At 46.1% G+C, this 14,582-nt stretch overlaps 1 protein-coding gene across 2 annotated transcripts in view; it reads right to left on the bottom strand.

Annotated features, from left to right (window-relative positions):
• HCN4 (hyperpolarization activated cyclic nucleotide gated potassium channel 4) overlaps positions 1–14,582 on the bottom strand; it is a 105,775-nt gene that overhangs the window by 7,459 nt on the left and 83,734 nt on the right. For both annotated transcript variants that reach the window (XM_075764030.1, XM_075764031.1), the window contains 2 exons: positions 13,136–13,376; positions 11,291–11,455 (listed from right to left, as the gene is read on the bottom strand). In XM_075764030.1, the coding sequence (XP_075620145.1) occupies positions 11,291–11,455; positions 13,136–13,376 (406 nt within the window). The remainder of the gene's footprint in view (positions 1–11,290; positions 11,456–13,135; positions 13,377–14,582) is intronic.

Here is a 14,582-nt window from a genome sequence, read left to right as displayed (position 1 = left end):
TCTCCAGACTAAACAACCCCAGTTCCCTCAGCTGCTCCTCATCAGACTGGTGCTCCAGACCCTTCACCACTTCGTTGCCCTTCTCTGGACACGCTCCAGCACCTCAATGTCCTTCCTGTAGTGAGGGGAGTAATTTCCATGTGGTATCTACACACACAGAGTAATTTCCATGTGGTACTACTAGAATCACGTACATGCTCACAAACAAATTACAGCACAAAGAGCTGCTTAAACAGAAACAGAAATACTAACTGCTCCAAGTCTGGAGCGAAGGAACAACCTATCTAAATAAAACTGGCAGGTAAGAGGGAATCTGGCCAGCACACTTGAGTTAGAGGGATGCAGACTGCAGGTTTGTAATCATTCTCTTTCTGGAGTTGAAGGTACAAATCCCAGCATGGGGAAGCTGTAGCTATCCTCGCACAACTGCAAGGTCAGGATGGGGATGGGAGACGGCATGCTGAGTTCAAAGCAGACAGGCAAAAAAGCTGCCTTACAACATTTGCTTTCTTGATAACAGACTGTAGCAAAACCGGGCTGAGGGGTAGAAGAAGGAGAAACAGCAGATGTTGCTAGTGCAGCTTTCCGAAAAGCTCAATACCAGCAACTGCTCTGTGTTTCCATCATTACACCTCATCTCACTCTTTTAATTCCATGTCACCTGTCTTTGGCTTCTGATTTGCTTGTCTGTGCTTGAATAGCCTGCAATTTCCAATGCTGCCCTCAATTCAGATGAGAACCCACAGCGATGTTAATCAGAGCTGCACGGATGACTGATGTTTTCATAACTGGAGCTCTTGATGACACAGAAAGAGCTGAACAACAGAGTCTGGTTTCCTTGGCAGAGCACTAACTAGAGAATATGCGAACATTTTCCAAACATGCATGCTATTTACCGGAAAATGGTTTGATCAAAGCTCCTTAAATTTGTGTCAAATTGATAAAATAGTTCCAGTAAAACCCTTGGAATGATTTTTTTTTTTTTTTTTTTTTTTTAGTTTTTAAAACAGAACATTTGAAATTACATTACACTTTCCTGTTTTCCTGAGCCCAGCTTGAATCTATCAACTGTGTCATTAGATCAAATTTTTCTTTTCTGTTTTGCCAAGAAAGTCTCAATTTTCTGCTCCAGAACATTTTAAAAAAATACTGAAAATGTTCTTTCAGTTATTGAAGGGGAGAGGATTTTTTCAAAATCAATTTTCAAAATTGTAATTGGTTAGCAAACTGGAAAATTAATTGGTCCCACCATTCTAATTAATTGTATCATTTACATCAGGGTAAACCTTCCATCCTACAGAGGCTGGAAGCAAGGGCAGGTGGCTTGAGAAACTGTCCGAGCAGCCAGGGATCAGGTTAGGAAAGGGAAAGCCCTGACAGAATTAAATCTGGCCAGGGACATCAAGGGCAACAAGAAAAGCTTCTATAGGTATGTCAGTGATAAAAGTAAGATGAGGGAAAATGTAGGCCCCCTCCAGAATGAAACAGGAGACCTGGTTACCCAGGATATGGAAAAGGCTGAGATACTCAATGACTTTTTTGCCTCAGTCTTCACCGGCAAGTGCTCCAGCTCCACCGCACAAGCCTCAGAAGGCAAAGGCAGGGACTGGGAGAATGAAGAACCACCCACTGTAGGAGAAAATCAGGTTCGAGACCATCTAAGGAACCTGAAGGTGCACAAGTCCATGGGACCTGATGTCATGCATCCATGTGTCCTGAGGGAACTGGCATATGAAGTTGCTAAGCCACTGTCCATCATATTTGAGAAGTCGTGGCAGTCCGGTGAAGTTCCCGCTGACTGGAAAAGGGGAAACATAACCCCCATTTTTAAAAAGAGAAAAAAGGAAGACCCGGGGAACTATAGACCACTCAGTCTCACCTCTGTGCCTGGCAAGATCATGGAGCAGATCCTCCTGGAAACTATGCTCAGGCACATGGAAAGTAAGGAGGTGATCGGTGACAGTCAACAGGCAAATCATGCCCGAAAAATTTGGTGGCCTTCTACAAAGGGGTTACAGCATTGGTGGATAAGGGAAGAGCAATGATGTCATCTATCTGGACTTGTGCAAAGCATTGTTGACACTGTCTCACACAACATCCTTGTCTCTAAATTGGAGAGATGTGGATTTGATGTATGGACCACTCGGTGGATAAGGAATTGGCTGGATGGTCACACTCAAAGAGTTGTGGTCAACGGCTCAATGTCCAAGTGGAGAACGGTGACGAGTGGCATTCCTCAGGGGTCGGTACTGGGACCAGCGCTGTTTAACGTCTTTGTCAGCAACATGGACAGTGGGATCAAGCGCACCCTCAGCAAGTTTGCTGACGACATCAAGCTATGTGGTGGGTTGACACTCTGGAGGAAGGGATACCGTCCAGAGGGACCTTGACAGGCTTGAGGGGTGGGCCTGTATGAACCACATGAAGTTCACCACGGCCAAGGGCAAGGTCCTGCACGTGGGTCACCCAAGCACAGCTACAGGCTGGGTGAGGAATGGATTGAGAGCAGCCCTGAGGAGAAGGACTTGGGGTGTTGGGGGGCAACAACCTCAACATGACCCAGCAATGTGCGTTAGCAGCCCAGAAAGCCAACCGTGTCCTGGGCTGCATCCCCAGCAGCGTGACCAGCAGGTCGAGGGAGGGGATTCTGCCCCTCTGCTCCGCTCTGGTGAGACCTCCCCTGGAGTGCTGCATCCAGCTCTGGGGTCCCCAACATAAGAAGGACATGGAGCTGTTGGAGCAAGTCAAGAGGAGGCCACGGAGATGATCCGAGGGCTGGAGCACCTCTGCTATGGAGACAGGCTGAGAGAGTTGGGCTTGCTCAGCCTGGAGAAGAGAAGGCTCTGGGGAGACTTTATAGCACCTTCCAGTCCCTAAAGGAGCTACAGGAAAGCTGAAGAGGGACTGGTGACAAGGGCAGGGAGTGACAAGACAAGGGGGAATGGGTTTAAATTAAAAGAGGGGAGATTTAGATTAGCTATTAAGACTAAATCTTTACGATGAGGGTGGTGAGGCACTGAACAGGTTGCCCAGAGAAGCTGTGGATGCCCCATCCCTGGAATGGGGCTTTGGGTCTAGTGCCCATGGCAGGGGGGTTGGAACTAGATGGTCTTCAAGGCCCTTTCAAATCCAAACCCTTCTATGGTTCTATGATTATATAGTATTTCCGCACACCAATGTAAGTCTTAAGTCTTATAGAGTTGCTTCTGGAGAAAATCCTCCTTCCGACCAGCACCACATGAGAACAGGCACTCAGCAGAGCCCTGCTGGGACAGAGACATTTTCCCAGCAGGTCTGACTAAGGTCCTGCATGAAACATAAGCCAACAGTGGAACAAGGCAGTAGGAGTTAAGTTTGCTTAGGCCGGTGATTCCAAGATTATTTCTCTCCCTCATCTTATTTATGAAATTGCTTCAGTTTCAAATTCATTCTTCCTGCTTTGGATTTATCGTCACAGCACCTGCCTCAAAAGGAGAGCAAAAAAGACAGCAATCAAAGGACTGAAAGGCTGATTAGTTTGGCTCTGTGTAACCCTAACTGAAACGATGTTCTGCAGCTCACGGCTACGCTCAGCGAACCGCAATAGAGTGCAGTGTTCTTGCTAAGCCAGTGAGAAGCTTCATTAGGAGAGAGGAAAAGGGAGTCCTGTTTCCCCTTCAATCTAATCACGTATGTCGCAGAGTTTCTCCTCCTGTGTTGTTTATCCCACATAAAGTGCTCGGCAGACTCTAAGGTACTAAGATAAACAATCCACCCAAGCATTTCTCCTAAACCCAAAAGCGCTATACAGATTTACTGAGATCCACAGAGCTGGCACAGGAGCCATCTGTGACCACCTCATGCGCCAACTCCGCACCCTTGCTTAGTCTGAAGTAGCTAGAGGCCTTTTACCTTTCTGCGGAGGACAGAGAAGCTGCCTTGGGTTTCTGCAGGGCAAGTGGAGTGTGACGACCTGACGAGCGGAGGACTGGGTGGCTCCCAAGCAGTCACTTGGGCTGGCTGGATTTTTTTTTCCCATAGACATAAATAAATATCATCAATAGAGTGCTCTGGATTTGAAAAAAACTCATTTTCCTCACTGCAACAAAAGGCTAAATGCAGCGGGGGAAAGGAAAGGTATTTAGAGCCTAGAAGATGTTCATAGCAAAGCTACTGGTGCTTTGAAGAGGAGTAGGATATGTAAAATTATGGAACCTAGGCAAATAGATGTTGCTCCCTTAATAAAGAATTGCAAAGTCAGATTTTCCTCAACTGTAGATAGCACACAAAAGAACAGGGAGAAAGGCTCATGTGATTTCATAAAAGGAGCCAGCACTCAATAATAATTCTTCTATCAAATCATCAAAATTAGCCTTCTGTTGTTAAAATTCTGCACAGACACAGGGGAAATTAGCTGTGACTTTCTGTTCATTTCTCTTTTCAGTTCTGCCTAAGCCCACTGGCTGCAGTTCAAGAATTCAGGTCACTAAATTGCTTTCTGAATTTGCATGTATTTGAAATAATCTCACTTTATTAGGCTGGCTTATGCCCTGGCCTGCTGTCAAAGTGGCTGCACCCTGCCACATGGTTCCTTCTTTCAGGTCTTTGCTTCTTATTATTCATATGACTGGATATTAAACACCCTGCTTGGACCACTGGTTGCAGCAAAGGGCTCACAGCAGCTTTGCCCTCCCTTGCCTACGGGTTACTTGTGGCCTGAGCTGCTCTCCTGTGGCAATTCAGCTTGTTGCCATCGTCCCCGGAGGGGCAATACAGCAACTGGCAACTGCAGGCAAAGACACCCTGGATATACTCAATAACTGGCAGTTTGCCACAGCTGCTGCGGGGGAGCGCTTCTGCACTGGGACTATACTGGTCGGAAGGTCCTGCTGCACCGGCTCTTGCCACTGTCTTAGAGTCCATGTGTACAGCGAAATTAGCTGGAACAGAGGTTTCCAAATAATTCTTAACTCCCTGTATAAGTGCTCTTTTCCTGTTCAAGCCTGACTTTCTCAAATGTAGGTTAACCCGCACCGAACTGTATTAATTGTCGTCTAAATGTTTCTGCTTAGAGTTGAAGTAGCTCTTGGAAGCAAAGCAAAGCCAGCTGGATCAACTCTAAGAGCATCCACAGAGGAGTTCAGTGCACTTAACAAATCTGCTCTAGAAACTAATTCAGATTAACTTTCCTGAGAGCCTGGCTGTGCGGTTCTGGATGAACTGCACTGCGGTCGTTGCCATATGCGTGCTCTTACGCCGTGATGCATGCAAGGCGGCACCCACCTCCATACTGCAGTTTTATTTCTTTCTTGCTAAAGCTGTATCCTTTGAACTCTGGTGGTACATTTAAAGTACAACACTATCTACTCAGCAAGCCTATGTGGAGTTACACCTGTACACAGGGGTTTTATTGCAGGAGAGCCACATACCATATTAAAAGGGAAATAAATTCTATCAGTGTAGAGCCCATTGTACTGGGGAGGTTAGCTGAATCTGTTATTACCATCTTAACAAACAATAATGAGTTCAAGAATGTAAAAAGGACAATTCTCTATCTTTCCAAGTGGAGATCTTCCCTCCCTGTACAGCTCAGGCCTACCACTGATTGCTTCTCCTCTCCCATAAACCAATAGATATCTTTCAAAATATGTGGCATCTCTCTTAACAGGCAGAACACAACCTTTAACTGGGCCAGCTGCTGTCGGTCAAATGATACACCATGAATAATGTTATCTGATGAATCTCATGACAGGTAAACAAAACTTAAACGAAGCTCTTCCCTCCCAGGCTTTACAGTTATTCCCATCACATGGAGCTTTGCAGAAAAAAAAAAAAATGAATTTATAGAGCTATCTAGAGCAAACTGTTTGTGAATACCCATGGACGGGTGTAAGAATTGTAGAATTCTGGAGTGCCTGTGCTGCCTGAAGCATGGCGTCCTGGCTGTTACCTATCACGGGAGACTAAAGCCAAAGAGCTGCCTTCTCCTCAAGTGGCAGAAGTGCTTGTGTCTGGAGCCAAAGCTCCTGCACTCAATTCTCAGTGCCCTGCTGGAGCTGACAGCTGTGACATGGACAGATTCTGGAAGAGTCTGGACATTCTGGCACTGTTTTCCTGTCAGTTGTGTGCTTTGCAGTGTGGTCTGGTTGCTGATACCTACTGGAGTGCCTTCAAGGCAGGAAAAGTCCCCTGAGTCTAGAGGTGTGGTTGTGAAGCAGGTCCTACTTCAGGTAATTAAAGAGGGGGATGAAAATTATTTTAAAAGCTGTTGGAATGGTAAAATATTATTGAAACAGGTGTTTTACTTTGATGCAGATCGCAAAGAGCTGTGGACGTGGCTCTATAAAAGGAATCCGGTAACTTGGGGGAGCCATGGAGATGGGGCACAAATACATTGTATCTCCTACAACTCCTCCAACTCTCTTGCTTCTGCTTAATGTCTCCCAGTTAGCCAACTATCCGTCTGTGGTCTAGAAGACCAAACTTCCCCACAAGGTAGACATGGGTTGGGATAAACTGATGTGACCAAGGTCATTTACAAAGTCAAAGACGGGTCTCCTGAGATCTCATCACCACTCCCCACTGTCCCTTCTACTGAGGTGTCTTAGGCTTTACTTTCCTTCTAGAGTTGCATAAGAAATATTACTTCAGATTCAGGTGAACAGGGTTGCCCGTTCACCTTAATTAAGCTGAAGTAATCTGCATTCCCTCATGGCTGGTGAGTTGCTGGTATCTGTCCTTAGGCTAAAGAGAAAGTACTCTGAGTCTGGGCCTTCACTTCCAAATAAAAAGAAATTCAAATATTCAATTCCTGCTAAGTCTGAGTGCCTACCCTGCATATCTGTGCTAGATAGCATTTCCAGGGTGTGATTCACTTAAGCCATTTTAGATAGCCACCTTAGGAGAAGACAAATCACACTCTAAATGCCGCCTTCTCTCTGCTGACTGTAAAATCAGATTCAGATCTCTGTACTGTTGGAAATGGTAGGAGAGAATTTCAAGTCAGAGAAATACACACAGTGGTATTTGTACTTTGATTCCTCATGAACAGTTATGTTCGTGGGTTATTCAGGTTATTCAGGTACTTGGATAATAAGATTCCACCTCCTTAAAGGGCTGGGCACAGTTCTAGGTGATTTTGAAATAAAGCTATAAAGCTTGCTCCCAAAGCACACACTCTAGCACTGTATACCTGGGCCACAGGAACTTGCATCTTTACGCCACTTGTACCTGTATCAGCAGCCTCAAAGAAGAACCATATATATATATATATATATATCTGTCTCTCCTTATGACCAAATCTGCTTGCTTATCTCCCATGTGCACCTCTTTGGGGGTTATTCACCTGCGTACAGTAAACAAATTTGGGACTACAATGTGGATACAGTGTAAAATTTATGCTGAGCACCTATTGTTTTATTTATACACACTTCAGTCCGTTTCCTTTATTCATATGATCTCACATGGCACCTGCCACAAGGGAGCAGGCAGCTAAGAAGGATTCAGAGACAGAGCTCCACCTTTGTTAGTATTATTTTCCCTGTAGAAGAGATGAGGAACTGAGGCATGGAGCAAACATGACAAGGACAAACAGGGAATCTGTGGCAGAGCTTGGCACAAATCCCAGATCTTCTCATTCACAGTTCACCTAGCCTAGCACAGGCCAGCCCTTCCTCTGAGGCAGCAGATCCCAGAGTATTAGTCATGACCTAGACAAGCGGGGTTGCAAACCCGACAGGATTTCAATTGCAGAAGCGTGATCACGAGCTGACAAATAGGGTGCCCAGTCAAAAAGTTTGGGAACGGCTATTTTTGTGGCTTGTTTATATGACAAACCTTTTAAAACTTCCGCCACTATAATATCTTGAACAGACACTCCTGTACCGCAGTAATATTATGTAATTATATTTAGAGACTGGTATCATCTTGTCTTAGCTTTTCTTTGGTTTTTTAGCATCTGCAATGCCTGGAGGAAATGCAAGGCACTTTTAATCCTGGGTTAACCGGGATCCTTGAATCAAAACATATGCAACTGGCATTCAAAATGTACGCATTTCAAACTAGGTGGTGAAAAATTCCTGGTGAAAATGAAAAAAATAACTTCCTCTGGCTTTAAGTATGCCTTCAGCTCTCACCGGTGACCTTGATACAGATGGTAAGCAACCTTATGACGGGCATTTATGGTATTTATTACAGCATAACGAACAATGGAAAATAATTGCCCCCCAATATTTTTTGAACGCATCAATGACTTTTGATTCGTCAATATTCATGACCCGTATTGTATTTACTTTCAATGAACATTTGAGCGGTTGTGTTTTACAAGTGCAAATACTTGTGAAAATCTAATTTTAAGCCTCAATGGTCACTGAAAGCCAGTTTTGAAGCCAGTCTGGAACGGAATGATGTGACTTACGTAACTAACTGACACATCACAAACTGGGACGATTCACGAATGCTTGTCAGGCAAAGAATTACTCACTGGAGAAATGAACAAATCATTTCAACACACAAAATACTACAAAGAATTTTACAGCTTGGTCAAGAACAAGAGGAAGATTTAATCAGTGATAAAATGATCATTAATCAGTGATCAGCCTAATTTCCTTGAGTCTCAAGCTTCAGGCCCTGAGCCTGTGGAGAATTATGCATGTGATATTCCACAAGTTGAGGAGTTCTTTAGAGTCTGAAGTTACTCAGAGAGCAGAGCTGAGCAGGGACACATATCTTCCTAGAATCCCAGCCTTAGTCAATTCATGGCGACTAATCCCTTCCGGTCTTTAAAGAGCTCTGCAAGTGCAAAACACCTGGGAAACATCTTCCCCGGCCACGCATGGCACAGGCAGGATGCCAATATCAGTTCCCATTAACAACAGAGGTTAGAAGGATACATCAACACGCTCTTTGCCGAGCGATCAATGTAGCTGACAGCTCCCGGGGTGAGGCTGAGCCCTTCATGCTGCTGCACTGCCCATCTACCAGCAGGAAGCGATGGGGGCACAGAGATCAGGGTGCATCTGCCCCTCTCCTTCCCCTCTGCCTCGCCACAGGCTTTTGAACTGCATTTGCTCTGCAAAGTGAACGCCTCATCGCACCTCCACTCAACCAGTACTGCTCCTGTTGCTTCAAGGGATGAGGTCTTACGTTCTCATCCTGTCTCCCTGCTACCTAGACAAGCTTAGACCATGCTTTCCAAATCCTCCATAGAGCAGGCAATCCTCTAAACATCTCTCCAGTCACTGTGACTGGACGGACTGAGATTTTTCTCCCTGCTGTCTTGATTCCTCACTGCACAGGGGGGAATACTGGACGGATCTTAGTACCAGAAGAGTGATAGAGCCCTCTGAATCATTTCATGTACTCGGTGAGGCATGGGCTCCTCAAGGACATATTGTCATCTGGGTAGAAGGGAGGTAGTGAACGCACCACTGACTTGGAAAGAGGCTCCCATTTGCTTCCATCTTGAGTACAGATCCTGAGCTGAACGTTAACAGGAACCAAAAGTATGGTCCTGCTTCTGTTCATACCTGGCTTTTACGAACTGCTGATCCTTAACTTCAGTCCTCTAGAATAATCCCTCTGTTTCCAGAGAGAGTCTCAGCAGAATGCAGTAATCTTGACTTCCCTAAAATGTCACATGCTGTTACACAGCTACTGCACTGCTCTTTCTGGATGGTGCACATTTCAGGGGAAGGTGAAGAAATGCCTTATTTGTAAAGACGGTGATTTCCATGGGATCTGCTAATTTCAGTAGGGTGTGTGTAACTCCCTTAGGCTCTTTTGGGAAATTCCAGCCAAAGAGCATTGGGCACGACAGGGTTGGAAAGTGCTATGAAGATGCTATTTGGCAATAGCAGAGGATGTAAAGTTGAGAGAACAGGCAGCTCTCAAGTCTGATTGCCAGGGAAACAGGGGTAGCAGTAGGATTTTCAGCGTATGACTCTGAAGGTCTCTGCCTTTTATATGGCACGGGGACTGATGTTGTCTCAGGTCAGCAGAATGGCAAGAGGAGGGGAGGACAATGCCAGAGCTCCACCAAAAGGCCTGTTATTCCACTTGCTCCATGTCACCTTCTGACCTTATGTTGACATTTTGCAGCTGCATGTGGAAAGGAATTTCTCCTAGGGGGAAAAGCATGTGAGGTTCTTTATGCTGGTTCAGAATTTTCCATGAATTTTAGTTGTGTGCAGCAGAAGACAAGGAGCACAGGATGCCCTGCCCACCCATATACACAGTCACAGAGAGCATCAGGCTAGGAAGCTGAGCAGCACTGAGCACCTAAAGCCAAAGAATTTGAGATAAAGTTGAGCTGGTCCATCCCTGGTTGTGCCTGACGTTACATTTTCTTAGCGGTTTGTTCAGTCTAATTTAAATAACCCAACTGATGGGACTATTGCCACTTACACTAGGGCCTCATTAGCATGGGCTTTGCCAAACTCTACGTATTTAGCTCATAACCTTTTCCTCAGGGGTCACACTTTCTGATTTGCAGCAGGTAATGAGATGCACAGAATACAATGTTCCTGGCATGAAAAGCCCCAGAGGCACTGCACCCCTTGCTGGGATGCCAGCTTATTCCCTACCCCCCTCACCCCGTTATCCTCCTTGCCTTCTGCATTGTACTCAGACCTGCACTGACCTTTTCGATTCTGAAAAGCAATGAAAATGCATGCAATTTTAAGAGATGTATAATAAGAAGCTAAAGAAGTTAGACTGGGACTCTGAAATGTTCGGTCCTCAGCTCTGCAAAGACTTCTTGCATGACCTCGCTTAAGTCACTTAATCTCTCTGTGTTAAAACATCTCTGTTTGCGACCAAGGGATGTTATCCTGGTCTTCTCTAGTTAGACAAGGATGTTTGCAGCACAGGTTATGTCTCCCACAGGACACGAGAGCATCCTGGGATGGGTGACTATGAGCTCTAACAATCCAGTAATACTCTTTACTGTGGGAGGCTAGGTTTTTATCAGTTGTGTATTTACACATTCTGAGCTAAAATTCAAAATCTAGTGAATTCACCGGCATGGCCCTGATGGCCTCAGATTGCAGACCTCTGTTCTTCAAAAAAGACCTCTTGGAAACGAACGGAAGCAGGAGCCGGCAGAAATGTGTATGTGTGAGAGAGAAAGAGAGAGAAGGATGTGCATTTGATTGTGAATGGGGCTCCTTGTAGAAGCTGACGTCAGGCAAGGAGAGACAGGCTGGGATCTCCTTCAGTTCACGACTCCAGCAAAGGAACTAAGGACCAAGCCTGGAGATGGGGTGCCAGGGCAGCAGGTAATGGGAAGGAGACCCTCACACCTTCTACTTACCAATTCTGTCCAGCCTGTCGAGAGCCACGGTTTCAAAAGCTCGCCGCATCATGGGATACTCTTCCAGCACCTCGTTGAAGTTGTCCACCGAGAGGGAGTAGAGCCGGCAGTAGGTATCAGCTCGCACGCTGGCTGTGCGCCGGCCACGGGTCAGCAGGCAAATTTCTGGAATGAAAGACCCAGAGAACTGGGATAGACACCATCACCCCTGCGATATGAGATCTGGCACTGTCACTCACAGACAGTCCTGCCTGCCACCCAGTCTCCTCTCTAGCTGGACTCTACCTGCTCTCCCACTAAAAATATGAACAGTGGTAATATTCTGCATATGCAGTAACATTTAAAAATACCAGGGGGCTGAGTTGTGGCAGCTGCTACACACAATTGCACCTCAGGGATTTTGCTGATCTAATTACCCAGACCAGTTTTATTATGGTGGATTATCAAAGATATCATTTTTGCATTCAGACTGGAGAAGCTGTCTTTCTCCAGCTCCTCATGGGCACTGGGAGCAGAAGGTCAAGCCGTGCTCTCATTGAAGCTAATTCTCTTTCTAGATTTGTAGTAAAGGCTCTGTGCTGACCTGTGGCCTTGGTGCCTGGCAGTAATTTTGATCCCCACACCCAGAACATTTGTCTTTTCGAAGTTTTCCAAGTTTTTTGTAGATGTGCAACAAGTTTACAGATCGTCAGGGAAAGCCAAGTTAGTGGCACCTACCAACTCTTGGTGTATTTACACTGCAGTCATCTACTCCTAGGAGGATGCTCAGCCGGTTACAGAACAGAAAGCCCTTGACTCTACCATAAAAGTAGCATCACTACAAGGTTATAATTGCGTTATTAGGCTGCTTTCCTAAGGAAATGATGCTTATGAGACTGCGCCGGCTTTGAATGTGTGTATGGTGTCTAAAACACATCGAATGTCATGGGCAATTTTAATCAAATCTGTCAGAGTCAGGGTATCCCGACTGTAACGCTGTAACTCCAAATCCCAGCAAACTGACCCAATTTGCTAGGGATGTGCAAAATCTTTGTACTCGAGGTAGGTGCAGACAGGTTGTTTCACAGGAACCAAGTCTAAGAAGAGTGTAGGTAATGCATGATAGGGATTTTTTAATAAAGAAAAGCTCTTACAGAAGGGAAGAAAAGGCAGGTTTCATTCTACCCCCGCTCAGTAGGTCATTAATTGTGGTGTATTCAGTGCTTATACTGAAACATGCATCTACTAGAGAACTGGCTGTCTTGGGCTGTCAGCGAGGTCTCTACGGGGCTCTGATAGGAGGGGTGTCTCTGTGTTACTCCTAGGAGCGACATCCTAAATCTTCTCTTACAGTCTTTTCTGACCTCATGCTGGTTTCCCTGTTCCAGAGCTCTGCTGCTGCTATGTTATGCCCACCTGCTCACCTTCACGACGTTTTGCTGAGCCGCAGGCTGGGGAGATGATGGACTATGTTTTTTCCTCCGTGTTTACACAGTACCTCGTATGATAGATGCCAGACAGTAAGACTAGGCAACACTATAAATGTGCTTGGAGAATTGAGAATGCTCCATTTTTTTCCTTTAAGTTCTCAGCTTCACGGAACTGTCAGTTTGCTTGGGGTAAAAAGAAATGAACCTACAAGCACTAAGTTTCCCTTCTCCGTTTTGTTATCATTTATTATCCGTATTCCTGTACTGCCCATGAGTCCCAGTCACCTCCCAGTCACAATTTCCTATATGGGAAGCTGCAAGACAGGTGAGATGAACAGAGACAGAGGGTGGAAGAGGAGGTGCTAGGTGTATCGGTTCCACGTGCTGCCATCCCAGTGTGGGTATTGCTATGTAAGGGTGACACACTAACACGCACCTCCGAAGTAGGAGCCATCTGCCAGCTTGGTCTCCTTGTTGCCTTTGGTGAGGACGCTCACCACCCCGTGCTGGATGAAGTACATCTTCTTGCCAATGGTGCCCTCACGGATGATGTAATCCCCTGGCTGAAACACCTCAAATCGCAACTTGGTCAACATGGATGTCACAAAGTTGGGATCTGCATTGGCAAAGAGCGGCATGGAGGCAACTAGCTTCCGGCAGTTGAAGTTTATGATTTCCTGACCACGATGTGATGCAAGAGAGAGAGAGAGAGAGAGAGGGAGGGGGGAGAAAAGATGGGACAGGGAGCAGAAAAGACACATCCATATGTTTAGTCAACATCTAATAACTTATCCCCCACTTGATCTGTACATTGCAAAGTGGAAAAAAAAAAAATGCTGTTCCCTTGGTCTGGCTCCCCCAGTGCAGGCTGGAATGGGCTCTGGGTGCTCAGAGCACATGGCAGTGCGAGCTGAAGCTGACAGCTTGACACCATGCTGCACTACTTTCATTCATACAGTTTCTCTCTGAGCAGGGACAATACTCCCCCAACCTCCCAAATACACACAATATACCTCTTTCTGCAGGAAACCTTGGTCTGTGAGAGAGGTGCATAGCACTGGTGAAATGCTGTACGAAAAAGCCCAGGGCTTCTCTCCGGGAAAATGTTTTAACTCACCCTGGCAGCCCTCCGTTCTCTGCTGCCCTTGCTTGTCAATGAGATATTAAACAGTGCAAATGTGCCAAGGCGCTCAGAAAAAGAATTATCCTGGGCAGATGGGGACAGTGTCAAGAGAGGGGAGGGAGAGGTGCCCACCCGTCACTGGGGCATGGGCTGGATCATCAACCTCAGATGAAGAAAACCCAATTCAGCTGTTCAGCTGTCATACAGCAGACAGGGACTGCGCCTCCTCCTGTGGCTTGGTGTCACTCGGAGGGTATGACAGCACTTTCCGCTGCATAGGAGCTGCTCTGCACCATGTCAGCTCAGCCTCAGAAAGCAGCAGAAAGTGATACTGAGTAAATCACCTCAGCACATCACTCCCCAGCCAAGCAGGGAAGGAGCATCTGGATGACTGGAGCAGGAAGAAAGAGGGCTGGGGAAGCATCTGTCTCCTCCTCACTGGGGTTTTTTTCAGGGTTGCCCTTTGAGACTTTGGCAGAACTAGTTTTAAAATATGCCTGGTAGATCCTTAGCTTCTCTCTCTCCTACGGAGGTACATTACTGAGGGGAGGAAGACAGAAAGAAGACCGCTTCTGGTGCTTGTGGGCAACATATTGGAGGCACATACCAGGGAGAACCTGCATTGCTAGGCTTCAGCTAGGGAAGGGGGGGTTCTGTAAGGACTTCTTCGAGTGTGGAGGCTCCTCCTTCCTTTGACTCTACATGCTGTTACAGCTGATGGATGGGGCACAGATGAGGCCAGCACACCACAAAGAGGTTT

The sequence above is a fragment of the Balearica regulorum genome, chromosome 12, assembly GCF_011004875.1.
Source record: "Balearica regulorum gibbericeps isolate bBalReg1 chromosome 12, bBalReg1.pri, whole genome shotgun sequence".
NCBI classification, from domain to species: domain Eukaryota; kingdom Metazoa; phylum Chordata; class Aves; order Gruiformes; family Gruidae; genus Balearica; species Balearica regulorum.
Note: the sequence above shows the minus strand (reverse complement) of the source record. Positions and strands in the feature narration are given on the sequence as shown.